Genomic DNA, 26646 nt, shown 5'->3' on the forward strand with positions numbered 1-26646 from the left:
CCGAGCGATGATAAAACCGAGTATCTTTTAATTAGCTCACCAAAAGTTTAAGCAAAAATTTCAGATAACATTGATATTTCTATCGGCGACGTTTCTGTGGAGCCAGTAAAAACTGCTAGAAACACTGGTGTAATATTTGTTAAGAGTCTCATGTAAATAATGTATGTAAATTATGTTATTATCACCTACGTGATATTAGTAAAATTCGCAATAACCTCTCAACTGACGCAATACAAACACTTATAAGTACCTTATTACCTCCAGGCTGGACAGTTACAACTCCTTATTGATTGGTCTTCCGTGTCGCACTGTTGAGAAACTCCAAAAAAGTGCAGAATTCAGCAGCAAGACTGATCACACGCACGAAATATAATGAGCATATTACCCCAGTTTTATTTGAACTGCACTGGTTGCCTATTGTTTTTAGGGTTAAATATAAAATACTTTTATTGACTTTTAAATGTTTTAATGGTATGGCGCCCTTTTACTTGTCCTTTCTTTTGGATATTTATAAACCTTCTCGAACGTTACGGTCATCTAGAGACAACTTTTTATTACCGGAAAAAAGTGCCAACCTTTCAAGTTATGTAGAGCGTTCGTTCTCTTTTCAAGCACCAAAGCAGTGGAATCTCTTGCCTTTTAGTATCCGCAGCTGTACCTCTTTAACAACTTTTAAATCTAAACTTAAAACTTTCTTATTCCAAGAGGCCATTAATTGTTGAATTAGTTTTAAATCTTCACCATATGTATTTTATAGATATTTATATATTTATTTTTGTACTGATTTTATATATACATGTATTTAGTTTCTTACTGTTTCTATAATTATTATTTTTTACTGATTTTATATTTTCTATACATGTATTTATTGCAAAGCACGCCTGAAAACGTATGTGGAAGATAGCGCTATATAAGTGTTGTATAATAATAATAAATATTTAAAATAAATTATTATTATTATTTTTTTTTTTTCCAAATGATTTATTTATTTATTTATTTTCAAATAATTAAAATTTTGTTATTCAACTGCTTTGTTTTGTCAAAATTTGTTTACATGTAGGCCTAAGGCGCATCGAAGCACCTCAATGAAAGACGGCGCTCTATAAATGTTTATTGTAATTAAAATAGTTAAGTGTTCGTGAACTTAGAATCACCTTTCAAGTCAGTTTGGCAAGTCTGGATAATCATAACAAGTTTACGGTGATTGGCGGAGACGAGGCTGGATGACCTATATATCGAAGGCTTGTACCGCCATGATTGCTTTCCGGTGAAGAATCTGAGAGAATTTTAGTTGATAATTTTATAATTACTTGGCTTTGGTTGGTGTAGCATGCAAAGATGTTCCCGATTACTACACAGGGTAGGTCAACGCCTTGAAATATCAGTTCTTGTGGCGAATAAATCGTCAGACAAATACAGAAACACGACATGTTTCAGTGAAAATATTGCCCGACTATGAAACAATCTATTTTTAGCCCAACATTTTCTTACCTCAACGGTATACACACACACACGTTCGGATATCATGGCTTCCACGCGCTAAATGGAACAAATTAGTTCACGTCTTTCACTAGCTAATAAATTATTATATTAAGCTTATCTATGGTCTTTTCCCTTGTGTATTATAACTCCGTGTAACTTGAACACGTTACGTGAAACTGGAAAAGAAACAGTCCCAAATAAAAATGGCGTCCCCGTCTGAAGACGAATTGCCATCATTTTTACAGTCATCAGTAACAATAGTAGGCCTAATATAAACAAAAATGTTAAGTATTTTAGTCAGTCTATTTAATTAGCAGACTATAATGACATAAAGAATGATACTGTCTATCATAGCCTTCATGAATTGACTAAACAAAAACTATCCTGTGGCTGTTTCCTCAATAAGCCCAACTACACTTTATTATTAATCTTACCTGACACAGACTGGAATCAATCTACATTGAATTGGACATAACTGGAAGAGGCTATTGAAATACATGATCTAGACCCACTCTAATGACAAAATATCATACACATGCAAGCCTATATATAGCTATAACATAACCAGTTCTTAAAAATCCAACCCCATTCAACTAATGTTTAGGCTGCGGTTAATTAATTGTTTTTGTGAAATATACATGGTGCCAGGGCTGCCGACAACCAGTATCGCAGCGCAATTTCCGATACATATTTTGTCCATTGCTAACCAAAAATTAAAATCTAACGTTTTTGATTCGCAGTTACTGCGAATCATTAATATGCCTGTCATTTTGGATATTGACACAAGAATAATCCACATTTTGAAGACTAGAAGGCTTACTCAACACTTTCAACGTGTATAAAATGTTGAAGAAAATTTTATAAACAAAATTTTATAAACAAAACTGAATTCTCCGTGTGACATTTTCTTCTCGAACTACCCAGACACAATACTATATAACACAGGGACATAACTCTATGAATAAGGACTATTAAACCGGAAATAGGGAATCAAGTAGTACCACTCACGTTGCGAGACATCAAGTAATTATATCATATTCATTTTGAAAGAAATAAATCCAGTGTGTCTCCCACGTATTGTAAATAAAATATAAAAAAATAAATACATGTTAACGTATTGTAAAATGATCAGTCAAAAGTAAAAATTCCCGTAAAATATTATTGTTTATATCGTGTGTGTCTAGTTAATCGAGGTGCGCCCGATTGAACAAAAATAGTAATACACAATAAAAAGCAGACAAAATTGTTTTCTAACGAAGATTTCTAACGTAACAAATAAATTACAATTAAAATGAGTGGGGCTTCGGAATTTGGGACTCAATATAAACGACAGTTGGGACTATTTATTTATGAGATATATAGTAACAGCTGTCTTAGTTGTCTTTCGTTTTATTTAGTTGACTTGATCTGCGATTGTTGAGACCGCGATTAACACTGCTAGTTCTCCTTTGTTTTGTTTTATCTGCGAGTATAAAACTTCTCCTTTGTTTTGTTTTATCTGCGAGTATAAAACTTGACAATAATATATTGTTGAAAATTTGTGTATATTTAGTAATACTTCGTTGTTTCTCTTTTTATCAAATAGTAAACGAGCTTGATTGACCGACCACTGTTAATGTTTTTTTGTGAAACGGTATACCGGTAACTGCAATCAACACATGGCCGCCATTCTCGATGATTGACAACTCACATTTTTCCTCATCCACCAAAGAACCGTTAGGTTTCTTTGAAAATACTGCAATAACATCGGGATTATCAGTTAATCAGCTTTTATTATCCCGCTTTGATCGTTGCCATTTCTTATCGTTTGGTTGAGCCTTTTACTAACCACGTGTTTCATGTTAATAAATATTTTCTTTCGTGTTTTGAATTGGCCTATTTCTAAAAAATTATCCCGAGTCCCAAACGTTGTATACCCGAGTCCCAAACGACGTATCCCAAAGTTCCAAACGTCGTATACCCGAGTCCCAAATGTCGTGCTCATATTTTTTTGAGTCCCAAATGACGTAGGTCCCAAATGACATGTAATCCTTCGGAAGTCACTGTCAAGAATTGGCTTCAGACATAAGACCTAACTAAATGTCTACATCACATTCACAAACTGTCACAAGTACTTGTGGCAGTGCTAAAAAATCTAAGAATAGTGAGAATGGAATCTAATCATATTTCAATTTGTTATGAATTAAAGTAATATCTTGTTGAAACTGGAAAACTGCTAATCAATTTTTAAATTTGCTAATCAAATTTGGCAAAATTGGACTTTTTGATTAGCAGTGCTGCTAATTAGCTGTGAAAAATTACCGACAGCCCTGCCTGGTGCATGAGCCGAGGTAGTTATTGAGATGGAATTTAAAATTTTTGAATTTAATGCTGTTTCTATTGCAGCAATAACAAATGTTGGTTGCTTGGTCATTGAAAACCCAATGGTAGTCTGCATCCACGATTTATACACATTTAATAAATATTATAGATTCAAATATCTATTGCACAATAGCCGGGCAACGGAAGACTTGATCATAATATTAGGTCTAAATTATTAGTGATATGCTTCTAAATTCTAAATTCTATGTTACGTTCGTTATTTCTTCTTGGCATTTCATTTCTTCATCTTTCCCTACTTTGACAGGTTACGAAATGATCTGTTCCAATCAGGTTGATGATTTGTTCTGACATAAATATTTAAATTGTATGTGAAAAGGAGTAGGGTCGCCTGTCCAACCTCGTGGGTTTTCCCCGGGTCCTCCGGTTTCCTCCCACTACTAAAGACCCCTACGCGCAAGCAAATTATGTAAATAAAATTAAACCATATGTTAGTCCCGAAATGACCTAGTTTGTGTCGAGTGGACGTTAAACCCCATTTCTCTCTCTCTCTCTCTCTCTCATAAATATTTAAAAGCATAGCTTTGAATTTTAAATAAAACCTAAGTTAGATTATTTAACATGTCAGTCCAAAGAATTTATTACACACATGTTCGTTTCTGTAACATTAAAGGAAGATAGTACCAATAACCTGTATATTACTTGTCTTCAACTTTGACCCCATTGGCACATATTTTTATTATTGTCCCCCGCCTTTCAAAGAAAGCAGGGGACTATTAAAATGGGTTCGACGGTCTGTCCGTCACACTTTTTGGGACACAATAACTCTTTCTAATTGAACTAGAATGTTCAAACTTGGTGTAGGTGTTTATTAAGTCAATATCTTAATGGAGTTCAAAGATTAGCATTTTCTGCTTAGGGTAAGCAGAGATAAGCAATTTGATTGGTTGATGCTTTGGAACACGATAACTTTAGTTACAATTAAGTGAGAGTGATGAAACTTGGTGTATAGTTTCATTACATCAATACCTTTTCTAAGTTCGATAATGAGCATTTTCTGCTTAGGGTAAACAGAGTGATAAGCAATTTGATTGATTGATGCTTTGGAAGACGATAACTCTCCTACTAATTGAGCTAGAATGTTCAAACTTGGTGGAGTTCGAAGATGAGCATTTTCTGCTTAGGGTAGGCAGAGATAAGCAATTTGATTGGTTGATGCTTTGGGACACGATAACTTTAATTCTAACTAAGTGAGAGTGATGAAACTTGGTGTTTAGTTTCATTACATCAATACCTTGACTAAGTTCGATAATGAGCATTTTCTGCTCAGGGTAAGCAGAACGATAAGCAATTTGATTGGTCAAGGCTTTGGAACACAATAATTCTACTTGAGTTAGAATGTTCACACTTGGCGCAGATGTCTATATTTGAGGTGAATGCCTTGAGGGAGTTCGAAGATGAGAATTTTCTGCTAGAGTAAGCAGAGATAAGCAATTTGATTGGTTGATGCTTTGGTTCCTGATAACTTTAGTTCTAATTAAGTGAGAGTGAGGACACTAGTGTATAGCTTTTTTACATCAATACCTTGACTTAGTTCGTTAATGAACATTTTCTGCTGAGGGTAAGCAGAGCGATAAACAATTTGATTAGTCAAGACTTTGGAACACAATAACTCTCCTTCTAATTGAGGTAGAATGTTCAAACTTGGTGTAGGCAACAGGCATTCATTAGGGAGTTTGATGATGAACATTGCCTGCTTACAGTAAGCAGAGATAAGGAATCTGATTGATTAATGCTTTGGGGCACGATAACGTTGGTTATAATGAAGTGAGAGCGACGAAACTCCGAATATTGATTTATTATATCATTACCATGACTTAGTTCCATAGTAAGAATTTTCTGCTTAGGCTAAGGACTAAGAAGCAATAAGCAATTTGATACTTAGTGTATACATGTAGTTTGATTTCTCGATACTTTTGAAAAAAATAAATGTGCAATTAATTAATATGTGTCATCTATTTATTTTGGGGATTTCGATGGGGACATCAGCCTCATTGTTGGCTTGTTGTGTCTATCTTCATTAAACTATTCACATTTATTAGTATCTTTGTGTCCTTTTGAGACTGTGTTTATAGAATGTCGTGGTAATAAAATACGGTGAAGTAGTGTCAATCAGTGGGTACCACATGATTGAGGTTATCTCATGGTGGTAGTTTTGGGACCGTTGGTCACAGAGTGCTAGTCACATTGGTCACAGAGTGCTAATCACGTTGGTCACAGAGTGCTAGTCACGTAAATAAAATATTTTAGCAGGAATTTAAAGACATATATCTTTCCGTGAATTTTATTACATATGACAAGTGGCTTATGAAGTATGTGTGTCTTTGGTAAAAGAAAATGCTGCAGCAACCATTCCTTGGTTTGAATGACAAATATGATACAGCTTTTTTATACGCCCACATTTTCACAATTTTTATCCGATTTTGATGAAACTTAAAGTAAATCTTAATATCACAAATATCTCGTCCCTTTCGATATTCGCTCATTTCGGGCCATAACTTCCTGGTTAACAGCGGCCTTACTGTGTATGGAATTTATACAGTAGGCCAAGGTGGCTAGGTGGTTAAGACGCTGTCTCGCTAGCCTGGAGGTCAGGTGTTCGATCACTGCATTGGCTGAGAAAGTTCATCTGGATTTTCCGACTTGGTTTCTCCTTGTCAGTGGTGCAGAACAGAGGGCCTGACAAGGACAGCTGTCTAGTCCTTCGTATGATACAAAAAACCGAGGTCCTTTGTATACATTGGAATGCCTGTAAAAGATCCCTTGGCAGTTGGAATTCGATATAAGAGTAGGCGATAGTGCCACTGCCCGGGCAAAATTTCCCTCATAGCACACTGTATGGCGTATGCCCGTCTTCATTAGCCCAGTATAGGAGCAGAACAGTAGGACATTAAACCCCATTTCATTTCATTTATACAGTAGGCCTCCATTTTACATACATGTATGGTAGATTAATTTGCAGGTGTGTGCTTACAGCTAGTTCCTTTCTGAATGGACAAAGTCCTCCGACACTTCAGACTCGACCTTATAAAGCTGCAATATGAAAATACAGCTTGCTCTGAAGCCTATATTTCTTATTAAGCTGCGATATGAAAATACCGCGCGCTCTGAACCTTATATTGGAGTCCTTGCAGCTACTATTTTTCACTGTAATTCTTCTTTGTTAGCCAAGTCATTTGTTCATAAGTGAATGATATCAACTTTACAATAAGACTAGGAATGAGTGAAGGTTCACTCTCTTCAAAAATACAAAGTGAATAGACGAGTGAATGTGCCCTGTCATTTTCACGTTCTGTACATGGTGATGGATCTAATGCATTGCATGAAAATAAATCTTTGTCATTTTATTTTTTTCACAATAATTAGTACAGATTACTGTTTTGAACAAAAAAATCCCGCCATTTATGTAACATTCCAATAGAGAATAAGAAATTAACCTGGTACAAATAGAGAGAACACTGGTAAAAACACTACATGTATACCTGAGAGAATGTGAAAGGTTTGTGGGCATGAGCCCACATGATCATTTGCTATAATTTGGCGATACTGTTATCACAGTTGTTTCTACCATACATACATGTATTGTGAAATACATTTACTTGAAATGTACTGTATTGCTACTACTCTACCTAGAGACCACTTACAAAATGATCTTTTAATTAGAACACAGGGTTTCACAATTAATGTATTTTAATTATTTGATTTACGTACCAAAATAAAAGATAACATCATTTATTGGTCATTTACCTGCTCTCTTCAACTGATCATAATTATGAGTTGTCTTGATCCAGTGTACTGTTGTTGTAGCCCAAATGTACAGACCTTGATCAAGTGTATAGGCCTGTCGCAACATGTCAGTGTAAAATAAAAGCCTTTAAAAAATATTTTTTGCTCTTTCTTTAGTTTAGCTATGTGACCGTATTACAATTTATTAAGCTACATGTAGCGTTGGCGGGTGGGTTGCTCATTCCTTAGTTTAGCTATATGACCGTATTTTTATACTCAAGACTAGTAATGTTTGTAAACATGACTTTAATCAACCACAGCATGGATAGACAAATCAAATTATGGTTGTTAATGAACTGGTATAGTATTGGTTGCTACCATTTGGGATGGGATGGGAATGGTGGGGGGGGGGGCAGGGAAAAGGGTGAGGTGTGGAGCAAGCTATAGTCTGCTATGCATGTGTATCCAGATTATTTTACTATTAGTCATCTAAAACAAAAAACAAACTGAATTTATTGGTTTCTTGTGAAATGTAGAAAGCTTTGATAACATCTGCTACTCTGTCTTTATTTATTTGTACGTCCATCTTTAACCAAGACTTGCTTTGTATTGTTTTTTTTTTTAAACAGGGCAGAACTCAATTCAATCCAATATAAAAGTTGGAATTTGTAAAATTTAATATTTAAATGTTCTTGGTCATGATGGAGTACTGTTACAACTTGTAACTGACAGTAATAGAATATTTAAACATGTGAATCTCAGATCTATAGAATAGAAAAACAAAAATCACCCTAAATAAAAATCCATCAGAAGATTCAACAATCTTGACATCCAGAAAGTCCTGCATTTATTGAACGTACATGCAACTTAAAATGAAAAATAATCAACTATAATAATATTTATCATTTTTTTAGTTAACAACTTTGATATTAACTTTTTTGAAATTATATTTATTTCTTAAATAAAACACTTCATTCCTCATATACATGTATAATTATGGATGTGAATTTATTTTAAAACCCAGGTTTTCAATTAATTTTTTTTTTTTTTTTGTGGACTTCCAGAAATTATGTTTTAAAATACATATTTGTCAATTTTAAGATATTTTGAAAAAAAAGGGTGAAAATTTTCCTTATGTTTTTTTTTTATTTTGGGGAGAACTTGACTTTTCTGTGCTGTTGTGAAACCCAAGGTTTCAGTGATTTTAGGAATCATTTGGCAGTAAAGTAATATTTTCTGGTATTTTTATTTTGAAGGTATCTCACCTTTTCTGAGTCCACAGTTAAATGGTAGGTATCTATTCTACATTGTTATACATATCACCATAACAACCATTTCCAATCACTCATAGTTATCTTTCCTTGTCAAATCAGAATAAACTTCCGTCCTCTAATGATACCATAATGGAAATATGAAATGTCTTGGCGCAAAATATTTTGCCATTGTTTCAATTCTGCTATTAATGGTGGCTATTTTTATCCACTGTGTGTGATCAGTTGAAACTTCCACTCAACTCTGTAACAGTAGAATACATGTATTTTGAGGTATTGACCGGGGCATACATGTAGCCTATAGGAGAAGTCAATCACCAATTGATAGAGATGTACATTGTATGTGTATTGTATTTGGTCCCCAGTTGGCTGATTCAACTGGCGAGAAGCGTTAGTTTTATTTTCTCAAAATGCTCATTAATCAAAAAACCCAATTTAAACACATTTTTTGAAACAGTAGAGAGATTACCAAACATATTTTGAATAGTAGAAAGGGAGATAACTAAGGAATTGGAAAGGGCTATTATTACTAATATGTATCTCTACCTTCTTTATATTACTGATTGTTCAGTCGTGTTACGTCTTATATTTTACATGTTTAGAAATTAGATTAATCAACCAATCAAAATTCATGTTATTATTATTTGACACCAGTTGTTATTGATTGACCAATAGAAAGATTATGACTGAGTTCTGCCATTGGTGTATACATATTTTTTTTTACTTGCCAACTTATTGTTTTATTATTTTGTAGTAATTAAATGTAGTGTGTTTATATGCGCTTTTTGCTTTTGTATAATCTATGTTAGTTTATATTCTTGCATGCTTCCCATAACCCTGTGGTCCGTCCATCTTGTGATTAGTAATTATCCAATTCCCTTTCGACTCGCCTGGCTTGTCTTTTATTAGCCGGTACTGTCGCCACCCCACCCTTTTTATACGCCCACATGGAAATGTGGATGTATATTGCCGTCGCCCCTGTCCATCCGTCGTCCACAATTTCTTGTGAACACTCTAACTCCAGAAGTTTTAATCTGATCGTTTTAAAATTGATATATGTGGTTTACATTAGTGTGATGAATTTCTGTTTATTACGTCTAGAGTTATGGCCCTTGTTTCACTATATTGAACCTTGTGAACGCTTTAACGCCAAAAGTTAACATCCAATCTTTCTGAAATTTATATGCATTATTTAAATTAGTGAAACAAAGAATCCTATTGAATTTGAGCAATTTCCGTTTATTACTTCTAGAGTTATGGCCCTTGTTTCACTTTATTGAACCTTGTGAACGTTCTACAGCAAAAGTTATCCGATCTTTCTGAAATTTATATGCATTATTTAAAATAGTGAAACGAAGAAGCCTATTGAATTTCAGGAATTTCCATTTATTACTTCTAGAGTTATTGCCCTTGTTTCACTTTATTGAACCTTGTGAACGCTCGAACGCCGAAAGTTATCATCCTATCTTTGTGAAATTTATATGCATTATTTAAATTAGTGAAACCACAAAGCCTATTGAATTTCAGCAATTTAAAATAATTACTTCTAGAGTTATGGCCCTTGTTTCACTTTGTTCAACCTTGTTAAGGCTCGATTGATGAAAGTTATCATCCGATATGTATAAAATTTATTTGCGTCATTTAAATTTGTGAAACAAAGGTCTATTGAATTTCAGCAATTTCCGTCAATTATTTCTAGAGTTATGGCCCTTGTATGAAGATTATATGCATTATTTAAATTAGGAAAACAAATAAGCCTGTCAAATTTCATCAATTTCTGTAAACTACTTCCAGAGTTGAGTCCCTTGTTTCAGTTTTTAGAACTTTGTGAACCCTCAAACAACGAAATTATAATCTGGTCTGTATGGAACTGTCTTGTAAAGGCTCCCAATTACCTACAAAGGAATAAATATGCGACAACCCTTGTTGACGCTTGGACGATTAAGCTGCTGTGGGCGTATGTTTCATTGCCTGACAACCTATCTTTTCTTATCCAATGGGGTCTATCATGTACAGGATATTACCGGTTATAATAAAAGGAAATAGTTATTCGAAATACGATTTGATTTTATTTTCCAAAGATCTCTGTGATTAGTGGTATAATGGAATTAAGTTGTTTAATATGGTAGGTAATAAAAATGTGTAGAAGGTTTAATATTAGATGGGGATTGGTGGAGTTGGGATGTGTTGATTTTTGTATATGAGGGACATGGGATGATTTATTCTCTTCTGTGTACAAAGTCTTTCAATCTATTCTTTATTTGTTTCCACATAAATACATTTGTTGTTTCAGTCATTGAAATTATGTGACCAGAAGTTATTTACTGGGTTGTACAAATGTACATGTAACATGTGCATTGACCAGCATTGTTTTTATTGTTATTTCAGGTCAACCTGGTCTACAGTTTACCTTCCCTCCTATGACACAGGAACGTAAGTTGATTATTACTGGTTAATCTGGTCTATCTCTGGTCAATCATGTTTTTACTCTGGTGAATATGTTACTAAATCTTGTCATCTAATATCTTCTGTAACATATAACTTCTTAGAAATATGTATCTGGACAAGTAAGTTTTAATGCCCAACAGAGGACTGAAATCAAAGAAAGGTTTGATCATTTTATAACTTCCAAAGGAAGTTTGAGTGATCTCTGCTGAATTTCGAGCAATGTTCATCATCAGAGGATTCGTTTATCATGCGTAGAATATGGGACACTAAGCAGTCTAAGCAGAAATAAACAATTTGATTGATCAGGACTTTGGGACACAGTAACTAGTATAAAATGGAAGGAAGAGTTTGTATAATTTTAATTGCATGTAGATTGTCTATAAATATTTATATGATTTTATAGTTGAGGGTAGATTTGCTCATGGTAGTGGAGATGATTTTATAATGTATTGGGTTAATTTATCTACTAGAACCAGGGCTCTTTTTCCTAAACTTTACCAGTTAGTCTTATCTTTTTCATAACAGTCCTCCTTGATATAAATATACAGGTATACACATGTACAGAATATATTGTAATCAACGAAATAAACTATCGTAGATCCATTGCTTAACAATGAAATAAAGTCCACCTCTTGAAAAAATTTGACAAATCAGATTTTGATCTGTTGGAATTGGAACTTTGAACATAATTGTATTAGCTTGCTGTCAAATCAAGTTGTTTCTGAATTTTGGAAGAATGGTGCTGGTGCTTATTTGGTTGATAGCTTATTATATCTTACATGCTAATTGTTTTTATGTCTAAGGGAGATAACTGCTTGTTTCAGAACCCCTGCTTCCATCACAGTTAATGGGAATGTCACAACCAGGTAAGTCATCTTCAGAAGTCAAGTTTAACAGACACAACTTGTGTCATCTCTGGGCTTTTGACAGAATGTCCCGCATTCGCCTTTTGCCTGGTTGACAAGAAAAGTTAGTCTAGTGGTTAGAATAGAACAAAAACCAGCTCCATGTTCATTGGCTTGTACATTAAAGAGTCCTTCACAGCTGGGAATAAGCAGGAATGCAGTTTTCCAGGCAAAATTTCTTCCTTTGTGTGGTAAAATAACCACAGACTTCTGTTAAGACTTAACATATAAACTGTGGACTGGCTGCAGTAGTATTATGTTAGAATCTGTCCATCGTTCATACTAATCGTATTGAACGTGTAGGTATAGTGAACATCTGGTTTATCTGGGGAAAGGTATGTTGGTGGACAAACTCTAATATAGCTCTCGGGTATGGTGTATATTTCAGACCTGCTACAAACCAGTTCTTTTTACTTGCTGGCTGGTTTATCTGAAATGCATGCTGCATATTTTGGGAATGACAGAAGGCTCTGATTGCAAGAATGGCTTTATTTAGCAATCTGCTCAAATCTGCTTGATGTAAATATGCCATTTACAGGGAATTTACGAAAAATGTTACATTTTGGCTTGATTGAAATCAGACCTAAACTTATAATTTTTTTATGTTTCAGCTTTACAGCCTCCTCCTCAGATCCCTTCATTATCAACACCATATGCACCCTTCCACGCCCCACCAACAATATCCACCGAGGGTGATTTTGTCTGTCCACCTCGCCCAAACCATGGCACAGAGGGTCGACCCATCTTGCTTCGTGCTAATCATTTTCAAGTTAGAATTCCAAAGGGTTTCATCCACCATTATGATGTATCCATCACACCAGACAAATGTCCTCGACGTGTAAACCGGTAAGTCCTTGATATGTAAGAACCAGTAAGTCCTCCCATGTCCCATCAAGTTAACCAGTGTGTCCAATCATGTTCGCCTAAGTAAGTCCCCATATTGTAGATTTAGTCTTGTTAAAGATACCTTCCCGCATACAAACTGTGTGATTTGATGATTTATTTGGACTAAAAACATATTCAAACTAATTTGACTATAAAAATTTTGCTTCAAATCCTTCTCAAAGATTGTATTTGCGAGGGAATATCCCTGCTATAAAAATCTATTAAAAAAAGCCATGTTTGTGTCACATGACTTGGCCAACGTAGTACCTAGCAACGGGTGCGAAGCCGGAGGAGAATTCATTGCACATACAAGACGATATTGTCTTTAATCGCTGTCTGTTTATCATAAATATCAAAGCCTAATTAATTCTCGGATTATCCACTGCCCACGTCTTTTTCCTTGGTTTTTATCCCAGAAACTTTTACGTTGAAGCTCACCATAAGGTTTTTCAACATATACATCAAGCGCTCACTAACTCTGAGAGATCAGACAATTTTCGCATGCAACCTTTGATGTCACTCAAACAGACATCCCTAATCGTCGGCTTGCCGATTAGGGAAACCCTTGTCCTGTATGCGCTCCACCATGGGTGTCTCTACTTTCCATATAAAAAAATTGCCATCCTTTTATTGGAAACAACCACCCTGATAAATACTTTTGTGGGAAAGTATCTTAAAGTTCTCAAGTTCTGTTCATGAGAGTCATGGTATGGTTTCTCAAAATGTTAAATATTTGTAATGTTCAACATTCTGATTGATTTCATTTGTAAATGCTTTTAAACCGTTAAAATTCATTTAATTGCGCTGTCAACACCCTTAGATTATATAACACAACACAGTATTATGGATAATGTGAATATTATGCTTAACCTCCTTAACTGTATTTTATCAATATCAGAATATTTTCTGATGCTAAACCCTCTTTAGATATGATATAAAATATAATTAATCTTAATGGTTGACCGCCTTAACTTGACTTTATCTGTACAATCAACTCCCTTAACTGTTTTGATATGTTTCAGTGAGATTATTGAGACGATGGTCCAGTCATATGGTCAGAGAATATTTTCTGGTGCTAAACCTGTTTTCGATGGACGTAAAAACTTGTACAGTAGAGAACCATTACCTATAGCTAAAGAAAAGGTACAAGATGATTTTAGATTCAGTGATTGACAGGAACACCTATTGCCACGTGTTAAATTGTTAAGAAACGAAATGTGCAGATATTATCATTGGTCATGTTAAATCTAAAATAATACAGCCTGGATATAGTAGACAAAACTTTATTACACAACCTGGAGATTATAGACTTAAAACTTTATTACACAACCTGGAAATTATAGACTTAAAACTTTATTACACAACCTGGAGATTATAGACTTAAAACTTTATTACACAACCTGGAGATGATAGACTTAAAACTTTATTACACAACCTGGATATTATAGACTTAAAAACTTTATTACACAACCTGGAGATATAGACTTAAAACTTTATTACACAATCTGGAGATTATAGACTTAAAACTTTATTACACAACCTTGAGTGATAGACATAAAACTTTATTAGACAACCTGGAAATTATAGACTTAAAACTTTATTACACAACCTTGAGTTATAGACATAAAACTTTATTACACAACCTTGAGTGATAGACATAAAACTTTATTATATAATCCGAAGATGATAGACATAACTTTATTAGTGCCTTCTAAAATGTCTGCTTTGATTTGGGTGAAAAATGAAAACTCTGATTCATATTTCTTTGTGGTGATCGGGGGCTGTATTCAAATGCTACCGTATTGCAAGTTACCACTAAAGCCTCCAGTATTCACCCTTTTATCTTGGGGTTTTTATAAAATTTCGGGTGAACAACATTCATTAAAGCTATTCAGGGGTAATTTCTTTTGAAATCCCTTAGGAAACATGACAGAATAACACCATAGAGCTAATTAGAGCCTTTTTTTCATGTTAAGTATGTTGGTATGTTATTGTATGCAGCGTATATTACTGAAAATCGTATCTACTGAAAATCATATCGGTTGTCAAGAAATATTGATAAGTAATCTTGTTTCGTAAAAGGGTCACAATCTGCGTACTGTATTATTGACTAGTTTGAACTAGAATTAACTTTATGGTAAGAATGAATATCATATGTTGTGATAATTATGTTGAGTAGGTTGAGCTAGAAGTAACTCTACCAGGAGAAGGACGAGATCGTGTTTTTACTGTAGCTATAAAATGGGTAGCCCAGGTCAGCCTGTATAATCTTGAGGAAGCTTTGGAGGGTCGAACACAACAGATGCCAATGGATGCCATACAAGCTCTAGATGTAGTCATGAGACATTTACCAAGTATGACGTAAGTTTGCCCATGCATTTCCCAAATAACCTTTAATCCTTGTCCCTATCAATCCGTAAGTTACCCTTTATCATGGCCCCTTTCAACCCATAATGTATCCTTTATTAATCCCTAAAATACCCTTTATTTTGACCCCTTTCAATCTCTTAAGATATCCTGGCCCCTTTCAATTCCTAAAATATGTTTAATCATGGCTCCTTTCAATCTATATAATATCCTTTATAGTGGCCCCTATCAATCCTGGCCCCTTTTAATCTGTGACATACTGGCAACTTTAAATCCATACAATACCCTTTATCCTGGCCCCTTTCTATCTATAAAATATCCGTTATCCTGGTCCGAGTCAATCTATAGAATATCCATTATCATGGCCTCTATTAATCCCTAAATTACCCTTTATCCTGGCCATTTGGATTCCCTAAAATACCTTTATTCACAATCCTGTTTGTTTAAATCCACTTCTCCACTGCAATATTATGAGATCTTTCCAGAATGATATGTAATTTTGTTGATTGTTTTAGGTATACCCCTGTAGGACGTTCGTTTTTCTCTCAACCTAAAGGTTATGACCATCCACTGGGTGGTGGCAGGGAGGTTTGGTTTGGTTTTCATCAGAGCGTTCGACCGTCTCAGTGGAAGATGATGCTAAATATTGATGGTAAGATTAAAATAGCTTATCCACCTGGATATATAAAGATTTTAGTTGTAAATTTCAGTATTGAGCTGTGGTTCAATTTTCTTGCCAACTTTTAATTTAACTACCATCTGTCTCTCTTTATCTTATTTTGATACCCCTACAGGTTATAACCGATATATTTCAAATTTAGTGTGAAGCATTGTTTTCATGAAAGGACTAACCATATTAATATTCCAAGACCTTGCCCAAAAACCTTTTAAATAATAGCAGCATATCAAAATAGACTTGTCACTTACATCAGACAATGTATATTGTTTATTCTTACAGTGTCAGCTACAGCATTTTATAAAGCCCAACCAGTAATAGAGTTTATGTGCGAAGTTTTAGATATTGAGAATACAGCCGATCAAAAGCGTCCACTGACCGACTCGCAACGAGTAAAGTTTACAAAGGAAATTAAAGGTAGGTTGTTTAACAGATGAAACATGATTTTCTTTCTTTTTTTCCAGTATCAGCAATTGATTGTGCCATTTCAACTTCTTGATTTATTGATTTTAGGGTTAAATTATTATAACTTGCACAGCGGAATGGTCATGCTATTAGGGCACTAGACTTTCAAATAGAATGTCCTGGGCTCAAATCCTTGAATGGGCAGGGAAAGAACTTCAGATCACAAAAACAAAATCTTGACATTTGGAATTCCATGAAGATCACTGTCAAAATACCACTGTCCAGCAAAAATTATCCTTCCTCGCACTGTACACGTGAGCAGAAACAAATTAATACATATTTTAATCTGAATATGACAAAGGTGTGTATTGGTGTGACAGTACATTTAAAAATGTATATTGAATTATTATCATTAGGTTTGTTGGTCAAGTCTTTAATTGTTGGGAAGAGTCGTAATGATTGTAAATTGCTTGACTAATAATGGCCAATGTTTTTTTGCCTAACTCTATAATAGCTGTTGTTTCCCTCCAGAACAGAATAAACTACACAAATATATACTCAATTAATAACTTTGTACCCTCTCTGGAACACCCAATACCACTGCCCATTTCTGCTGTTTGTTGTTAATTGTGAATTATTTTTTTGTACTGAATGAAAGGATGGATAGTACTATTTTATATTGTAATCAGTAAAATAAAACTGGACCGGTTTAATGGGGATAGGTGTTGATTCGGTATAATGTGGATAATGGGGGTAAGATGGGTGGATTTTGAGGGGGATAGGAGGGAGACATCATATTTTTTGGGCGTTGACGTGATTAAAGATATTTTATATTTTCAGGAGGTTTGTCCTCTGCTTCTCAAGGTAAATAACTCATCATGTCATAGCTTGTCTATTCTAATATATTTATATATATTTATATATATATGATGTCCTCCTTCCCCCCACTGACCCCCTCCCTCTATACCGTAAAACAAGAAATTGTTGTGCGCTAAAGCTGATTTTCATGACTTTCATTTGTTTTACATTATCTATTTATATACTGACAATACAACCAATTTTATGCTAGTAAAAGAGGATCTTCTGATACGTTCATGTTGTTCTCATATTGCCATTGCTTGCCTCTATCCGTCCGTCATTCATAATTTCTAGCAAATGATGTGGTGTTGATTAAATTAATTTACATTTCTATTGCCCTTACTTTGTAAATTTGAAATTAATATGAATTGTTACATGGAGAATTATGGTTTTCAACAACTTGTGGGATTTCAGATTTGCTTATATTTCTACATAAAGATAAATATGATCTCTTTTACATTTATATCTTGGACCTAGTACATGGGCTGGCAACTATATATTTTTTTCTGTTTATACCATTCATGAAAATTATAGGGAAGACATATTGTCATTGATATGAAAATTATGTAAATGAGTAAACAGGGAAAATTCCAAAGAGTAAAATTGTTTGATATGGATGAGTCTCTATGGTAATTTGTTGATGTAAAAGATTCAAGTGATTAACAATTTTCTTGGGTTGTAATTCAATGAGTTTATTTCATTAATTTTGTTTCTTTCAGGTCTGAAAGTGGAGATAACTCACTGTGGTACAATGAAGAGAAAATATCGTGTATGTAACGTTACAAGGCGGCCAGCACAGACACAATCGTAAGTTGATTTAGTTTTCACTTCTCAATCAATTGTTACCAATGCTTGTTGAATAAAGCATCACCACCAAATACACCCAGTCGTCTCCATGCCCATGATATAATCCCACAACTTACCACTAGTCGTGATATCAAATAAAAAATTTACGCATAAATGGATCGGAAGCCAGCATCAATTCTTGCAACGTAGCATTTGCTATTGGATGTCGATTAACTGAACATTTGTTAATATTAATTGACTACACATGTGATAGTTTATGATGGATGTCGATTAACTACACGTGATATTTGTGATGTTGGTTGACCAAGCATTTGATACTTTTTGATGGATGTTGATATGATTACACATGTGATAGTTTATGATGGATGTGTCAGTATTTTTATGTTTTATATTTGTAGATTTCCACTACAACTTGATTCTGGTCAAACAGTTGAATGTACAGTAGCCAGATATTTCCTAGAAAGATATAAGATTAAATTACAGTAAGTTTTTTTGACAGAACTAATTCTCCAAATAAAGCAGTTTAACCCTTGTATTTCACCCCTGTTTCACTGCCGATTGACAAGTTAACACCATGTTTTTTGTTTTGGTTCATTTATATTTCAGATACCCTCACTTTCCCTGTCTTCAGGTTGGCCAGGAACAAAAACATACATATCTACCTTTAGAGGTTAGTTATCTCTCTTTTTATACACCCACATGGATTGATTGAAGTAAAATCTGTTGAATTTTACAATATTATGCATTTAGTTTTATTTCAGTCACACTATTTCAAAATTATTGTTATAAATATTGCAAGGTATACTCTCTCATGACATATGTTAATCCGTAAGAAATGTAGTAGGCCTATCGGAATAATTCCGATGACATTTCTATGTTGATTTGTCTTTTGAACATTCAATATTCACAACCATGTCATTTGTTGGCGTAACAGCCATTCACTCGTCAGTGCTGATATCAATCAAATAATATTTTATGCGTTGATGCATCGGGAGCTAAAATCGATGTTTTACATTGGAACATCAGTAAATTTGACAGACATATTAATATTACTCATATTAGCCTAAAACGAACATCGCTGTTGTTGATCGAAAATTCCCTGCTGCAAATCTCCGTAATAATTTCTGTAAACACATCATTTAGTTCCCACATTAATACTAGTGCCTACCTTTGTTATATATATTCCATAATACCTATCCCATTTTGTGAAGAAAATCAAGGAATTATTTTTATTTTATCAAAAAAAACCTGCCTGTCATTAAAAAAATCAAAAAATCAGGGGGATGTAACTCTGCGTAGTATAGGAGGCACTAAAACTTTTTTTATTGACGTGAATGGTAATATGTATTAGATACTAGATGATCGTGACTAAACTGGCGAAGAAATGTTGAAAAATCATTATAAAAAGTGTCCACAACTTTTTACACTTAAAAGGGGGACATAAAATTGTCCATGTGAGAAATAAAAGAAGCAAAATCTATGATTAGCATTTGTGCAAATCCAGTTAGCTACTTTGTAGCAAATTGATTAGCAACGAGCAAGATTTGATTTGCAAAGTGCGATACAAACCCGGTTATCAAGACCCCCTGATGTACAGTAATCAGTGAGGATGTTTGTATATATTTTTTTATATGACCTACATTGTATTTTTTTAAAATTTGATTAGGTATGTAATATAGTAGGAGGTCAAAGGTGTATTAAAAAACTTACAGATATGCAGACATCAACAATGATCAAAGTAAGTGAAACTCTTAACCTAAAGGGTATGACTGTTTTGCATTATAAATGATAGCATCAGGAAGAACTAGAAGCCAACAAATTTATATACGCCCACATATTCATGTGGATGTATATTGTCATTGCCCCAGTCTGTCAGGACGTCTGCCCGTCCACAATTTGTTTGTGGACACTTTACAGGTCACAATTCTTATCCGATTTTGACGAAACTTGAAATATAGGTTTATCTCCAAAAGATCTTGGTTCCTTTCGATATTGGCATGGATTATGGCCCCTGATTGTACGAAAAATCACGTTTTTTGCTTGTGAACTTTCTAGAGGTCTCAATTTTAATGAAACTTGATATGCATGTTTACAACTCAAAGATCTTGTTTCCTTTCGATATTCGCACATATTCGTCGTAGCTTCCTACATTATGGCCCTAAATTGTATATTGGAACTTACCTTCCTGAATTATGGCCCTTAATTGTACGGAAAATTGCGTTGTTAGCTTGTGGCCCCTCTAGAGGTCACAATATATCGCCGTTACACCCTAATGAAGGTTGAGTTCAAATTTTGTAAAAGATCGTGACCTAAACTGCCAGACAATATGTTTGCCCCTCGTACGCAAATAGTGTAAATAGATGGTATATCAAGGTTGTGGACCTTCTAGAAGTCATAATTTTTATCCAATTTTAATGAAACATGAAATGTATGATTATAATCCAAAGATCTTGGGGGCCACGGTGGCTAAGTGGTAAGACACTGGCTTGCTAGCCTGGAGGTCAGGTGTTTGATCCCTGCATTGGCCGAGAAAGTTCATCCAGATTTTCCGGCGTGGTTCCCCTTTGTCAGTGATGCAGGATGGAGGGCCTGACAAGGGCAGCTGTCTAGTTGATCGGATGGGACTAAAAAAACAAGGTTCTGTGTACACATTGGCATGCCCGTCTTCATTAACCCTGATCAGAGTAGAACAGTGGAACGTTAAACTCCATTTCATTTCATTTCCAAAGATCTTGGTTCGTTTAGATATTTGTGCATATCGGACAGTAACTTCCTGGATTATGCCCCCGGATTATACGGAAAAATCACGTTTTTAGCTTGTGAAACCTCAAGTGTCCCATTATATTCCTCTTTATAACAAAAGTTGTCCATTGTCCTTTTGTATTTGATGTTTGAAAATCTTAGAATGTAACTGTTGTCCTACGATGTCGACTGCTAAAAAATAATGCTATTAATAGCACTCGTCATAGTTTACGGCAAAATAAATCATTCTATATGTTTCATATCTTGTAATATCTCGCGAAAATTCTACTTTGGATAAAAATTCTACTTGTATGCCCGAAATTATTTCTTTATTGTTCAATCAATAGACGCCTTCCATATTCTATTCTTAGTAACATTGTGTAATCGAAATAATATCACCATTGTCACGTACAAAGGGAAACGGCGCATTGTCTTGTATATTATTGTAGATATTGAATTTAAAAAATGGTTCAAATGAACCAAATTAACCTGGTAAACAAATATGTATACAGCCTTAGATAGTCTAAATTTTCATTAAAGAATTGTACATTTCTATGAAAAGTTTCCTGAAATTTTTGCGCGAGTAATGCCTTTTTTAGGCAAGTATAGCGACGCGTGAGTAATGACTCGCACCCCCTGACAAGGTCAGTTTTATGTTGAAAGTTAAACGGTTACTAACCGGTTAATAGCTACGGTTATTCGAATAACACAAAGTCCTAACGGTAGCACTAGTTACACCCTAATGACAGATGAAATTTCGTGAAAATTGGACCAAAACTGCCTAAAAAAATGGCCGCTTCTTGTACACAAATAGTGTAAAATTATGAAATATCAAGGTTGTGGACTCTCTAGAAGTCACAATTTATTATCCGATTTTGATAAAACTTGAAATATATAGAGGATATTTGTTGTTTTAGAGGGAATAACATATTTTATTTCATCGAGAAGCAAGAAAACTTATATTTTCACGAATGCGTAGCATGAGTGAAAATATAAACGTTTTCTTGCTTAGAGATGAAATAAAATATGTTATTCACGACAAAACGACAAATGTTCTATTTATTTTATGATTTTACAATCATTTTAGGTAAAAACAACATGGACTCCTGCTAGCCAGTGGAATAACACTTTTGTTTCACTGATAAAACACGGTATTCCACTACTGATCATAAAATATTTGTGCATTTCATTCCATAACGTCCCGGTATATGGCCCCTGATTGTATGAAAAATTGATTTTTTAAAATTTTTACCTTGTTCTCTGTCCATCTCCTGCAAAATGTAAACGTATTATGCTGTCGTTCCTGTCCGTCCATCCACAATTTGTTTAAGGACACTCTACACAGTCACAATTTTTATCCGATTTTGATGTAACTTGAAATATAGGTCTATCACCCAAAGATCTCGGTTCCTTTCGATATTGGCATGTATCGGACCATAACTTCATGGATTATGGCCCCAATCTGATTAAAACACAGATCCTATTTCGTTTCTTTTTTTTTCTTTAGTTCAAAATTTCGTTTTACTTGTCTTCACAACACTAGGATCTGGAAGAGTTGTTATATAACCAGTTTTCTGGTTGAAGTAAGGGATTAGCCAATGAAACCGTCTGATACGTCAAGTGCAATGCACGGAACTGTGCGTTCACCACTAGAAACGTCACCGCTGATTGATTAATCAATATCTGACGTCAAAGGGTCAAAAGCCACTCGTACGATCCTTGAAGCGAACTTCCACTACAACCGGCCATATCTTTAATGTAGTATAGGCCATTGAATGTATAAAAAACTGAAAAGAAATATGGATCTGTATTTTAATCAGATTGTTATGGCCCCTGATTTAGTTTGTGGACACTTTAGAGGTCACAATTTTCATATGATTTTGATGAAACTTGATATGCATGTCTACAACCCAAAGATCTTGGTTCCTTGCGATATTTGTGCATATCGGATTGTAACTTTCCGATTGTGCGCAAAATCGCATTTTTAGTTTGTGGTTCCTCCAGAGATCATATTTATTATCTGATTAAACAAGTCGTTCGAATATATCATGTTACACGGTAATGTGGTTGAGTTCGATTTTTGTGAAAATCAGACCAAAACTGCCGGACAAAATGGCCACCCCTTGTACGCAGATTGTGTAAAAAAAAATGGTATATCAAGTTGTGGACCCTCTAAAGGTTACAATTTTGATCCGATTTTGATAAAACTTGAAATACAAGTATATAACCCAGAGATTTTGGTTCCATTACTGATTGTACGAAAAATCGCTATTGTTGTGAACTTGCAAAATGTGGGCATATCTTGCCTGGCAACCGCTGGTTATTTTCTTATACATGTAAAAGCTCCCATTACCGGCAAAAGATTAAATATGCTGACAACCTTTTTGTTTGCATTTTAGGCTACAGCTAGATCAGCCCCTGATCGTGAAAAGGAAATTAATAACTTGGTACGTTTTATTTTTTATAATATATTCTACTTTAATTTTATAAACTGGTCACAATTTATAACACAAACCTTGTCATTAGTTTTTATGAGAAATTACTTATATAATTAATGACAAGTTTTTCCATGTTACAAGAAATGAATGCATCTTTTAAGTTCATTCACACATCAGGAATGTGGCTGACAAATGAAAATGTGTCTTTTGTCTCGTGGTTGGAATTGCATATGAAAATTTGCTTATGGCCATTGCTGGATTGACTTCTGATACTTGAGCTTTTGAGGGAGTGTGTCTATTCTTCCTGTTCAATCAAATCTCTCGTAAATACAGCAACATGACAGCCCTTTCTTTAATCTGGGGTCTTCCCTAAAACTTTGGACAGTGATTTAAGGTATTAAAAACGGTGAAAGCATTGTTCGTCTCCAAACAGTATCGGACTATTGACCAGTCATAATTTGGAACAGAAATTTGCTTTCATTACGGCAGTGTTGAGTGGGATTAGGTCTAATCAAACGAAACACTGCGAGGAGTATGGGGCATCCTACACTTAGGGAAAAACTCCTTCTATAATACTGAACACTGATCATCACAAATAGAAAAAGATGCATTCATTCATAATGTGACTGAGATAGATATATAAGGACTAGAATGTGACAAACTTTTAATACAACATACTAGTTCTTGTTTGACTTTATATATAGATGATAAACAGTCCTCAAAGTCTCATATTGGGCAACAATAATTAAGAAAATTTGAAATTGGGCAAATATCCAGTAGACAAATTTTGTTTTGTTTTTTATACGCGCACATTGAAATGTGGTCGCATATTGTCGTCGGTCTGTCCGGCGTCTGCAATGGCTTGTTGACACTCTAGAGGCTAAAGTTAATATTCGATTGACTGCCAGAGTTATGGCCCATGATCACTGTGAAAAATCTTGTGAACACTCGAGAAGCTAAAATTAATATAAATTGTTTATATTAATGAAGTTTGAGGACTGTTTTAGATTTCTGACTGCTACATGTATCTACACAGTGTTCAATAGTGAAAATTAAACAAAATGTTTTTATACACCCACATTGAAATGTGGTCGTATATTGTCGTTGCCCCTTTCCGTCCATCGGTCAATGCTTAAGGATGCTCTAGAGGCTAAATTTAATACCTGATTGACTTTAAATTTATACACAGTATTTAAGGTCATAAGACAAAGAAGCCCTTGATAAGTTATGACCCTTGATCACTTTGAAAAATCTTGTTGATGCTCTAGAGACTAAAGTTAATATCCGATTGATCTTATATTTATACACAATGTTTGGGCCTATATATAATTGTTTTGATTGACTTTAGATTGATACAGAGTTTGAGGTCTTGAGATGAACAAGTATATTGATTTTCAATGATTTTTGATAACTAGAAATGGCTAAATTTGAAATATTAAATCTTTTGTTTACTAAACGTTAGCATGGCCCAATTAAATTTCAATGATTTTCTAATAATTACTTAATGAGTTGTTAACCTTAATCAGAGTTTAATGTATTATAAATGTTTCATTACCGACAAAAGTAAAAATATGCGACAACTCTTGTTGACTGCCTGGACTATTTAGCTGCTGTGGGTGTATGTTTGGTTGCCTGGCAACCTATCTTTTAATGAAAGTGTAGTCTAGGTCACCCATATGTTCATCAGTAGAGTCTTGGAGATTACTACCCTGAGCATTTAATTGACGGTCTGTTAAAAATATGATATAAGAGCACAAGTATGGGGTGATAGAGCAAGGGTTCCAAGGTAGAGTGTTCACTGATTTTGCTCTTGAAATCCTATACAAGTTCCAAGGCGATCAGTATCCCATTTACTAAGTATTGGTGACCTAGTCTACAAGAAGTTAAGAACACTGTGTAGCTGTTTTGTATTTTATGATAAATGTTGTAGACTAGTTTATTGAAGTTGTTTAAATGCTGGATATCTGAATAAGACTGATTGTTGATGATTGTCTGCTGCAGTTAGCTTTCTCTAAATATACACAGTTATCTCCCCTCTTGAGTACATGAGTTATCCTATATTACATTGTCAAACGTCAATACAAGCTTTGATCATGATCTTTAAATATCCCATTTCAAATTATATTTATCTCCACCTTGATAACCAAACATTGAAATTACAAGAGTATACAGAAGTAATGACACCAATTTTGTGATTTATAAAGAAACTTGAAAGTGCAATTGTATTTTGCTTTGAACTCAGTCACAAATTTGAAATATTCATAGATGTTTCAAATTCTGAAAGGCACAAAAATAATTTTGTAATTAGTTTATTTTGTGAAAGTATTATGAATTAAGTTTTCCATGTTAGGTTTAAAATGTATGTAACTGCAGGGTCTGAGATATGACTGTAATGTACTGGAACTTAGAACAACCTACCAATCAAATTAAATTTGAAAAGAAAATTTAAGGCAGAATGAAGTCAGGGATATTATATACAAATGACATTAATCATTTAAATTCATGAAAATAAGTTGAGAATAAGATTTTTAATTTTAACATTCAGGATGTTATTTTCACTTTCATTGTGAAGTTAAATGCTTTTATTTTTAATCAAACAATTTTGCTTTATATATGATAAAAATAATTGCTGGAATCCTGTGCCTTCGGTCATGAGTGTAACTTCTGCAAACAAATTAGAGATATGCATAAAATTGACAAACCTGTTTCAGCATTGTCTGGAAAATGATTATTTGTCGGATTATGTGATCCACAATACATCTCCATAGTCAGGTTCAATTTAGTTTCTAACAGATTAATTGAATAATTGATTGATATCATCGTAAAGTTAGCTTTAAAACGGAGAAGAATTTAGAAATAAGAAAGCAGGGTTTTATGTTTTCAGCTTTGTTTTATTCAATTTAAAAAAAAAGCACTGTAAGGAATTAAAAGAAAAAGAAGACATGCAAATTGAAAAGTGCTTTTATCTTAAATCCTGAAAGCAATAAAATGAAATTAATGATTATTGAAAGGTAGTATTCCTCTCATCTGAGAAATATATTAAAGTACATGTATCATGAATAATTAAGGAATCTCTTTTAAACTACGATATTGTGAAAGTGGAATATCTTAAAAGAACATGTCCAAAAATGGCTCAATTCCGTTCATTATTACCAAAGATATACATGGTCAAAAGCCAGCCCTACTTGTAATCTTTGCTTAAATATTTTGATGGCCCCCTTTGATTTTGATTGAATCCAAGCCGGAAGATAATCTAC

General features: G+C 34.2%; 1 protein-coding gene across 7 annotated transcripts in view; it reads left to right on the forward strand.

Moving 5' to 3' along the window:
* The first annotated feature begins 1223 nt into the window (after positions 1-1223).
* Positions 1224-26646, forward strand: part of LOC126813424 (protein argonaute-2) — a 39933-nt gene continuing 14510 nt past the window's right edge. For 2 of the 7 annotated variants that reach the window (XM_050539147.2, XM_050539148.2), the window contains exons 1-15: positions 1224-1360; positions 8844-8876; positions 11247-11291; positions 12131-12172; positions 12823-13057; positions 14119-14239; positions 15276-15457; positions 15979-16115; positions 16422-16556; positions 17385-17408; positions 18122-18209; positions 18608-18691; positions 18816-18879; positions 19876-19947; positions 23351-23398. In XM_050539147.2, the coding sequence (XP_050395104.1) occupies positions 1339-1360; positions 8844-8876; positions 11247-11291; positions 12131-12172; positions 12823-13057; positions 14119-14239; positions 15276-15457; positions 15979-16115; positions 16422-16556; positions 17385-17408; positions 18122-18209; positions 18608-18691; positions 18816-18879; positions 19876-19947; positions 23351-23398 (1332 nt within the window). In that variant the 5' untranslated portion in view covers positions 1224-1338. The remainder of the gene's footprint in view (positions 1361-8843; positions 8877-11246; positions 11292-12130; positions 12173-12822; positions 13058-14118; positions 14240-15275; positions 15458-15978; positions 16116-16421; positions 16557-17384; positions 17409-18121; positions 18210-18607; positions 18692-18815; positions 18880-19875; positions 19948-23350; positions 23399-26646) is intronic. The other 5 variants (XM_050539150.2, XM_050539149.2, XM_050539152.2 and 2 more) reach the window with 4 other exon arrangements.

The sequence above is a fragment of the Patella vulgata genome, chromosome 1 (assembly GCF_932274485.2).
Source record: "Patella vulgata chromosome 1, xgPatVulg1.2, whole genome shotgun sequence".
NCBI lineage: Eukaryota > Metazoa > Mollusca > Gastropoda > Patellidae > Patella > Patella vulgata.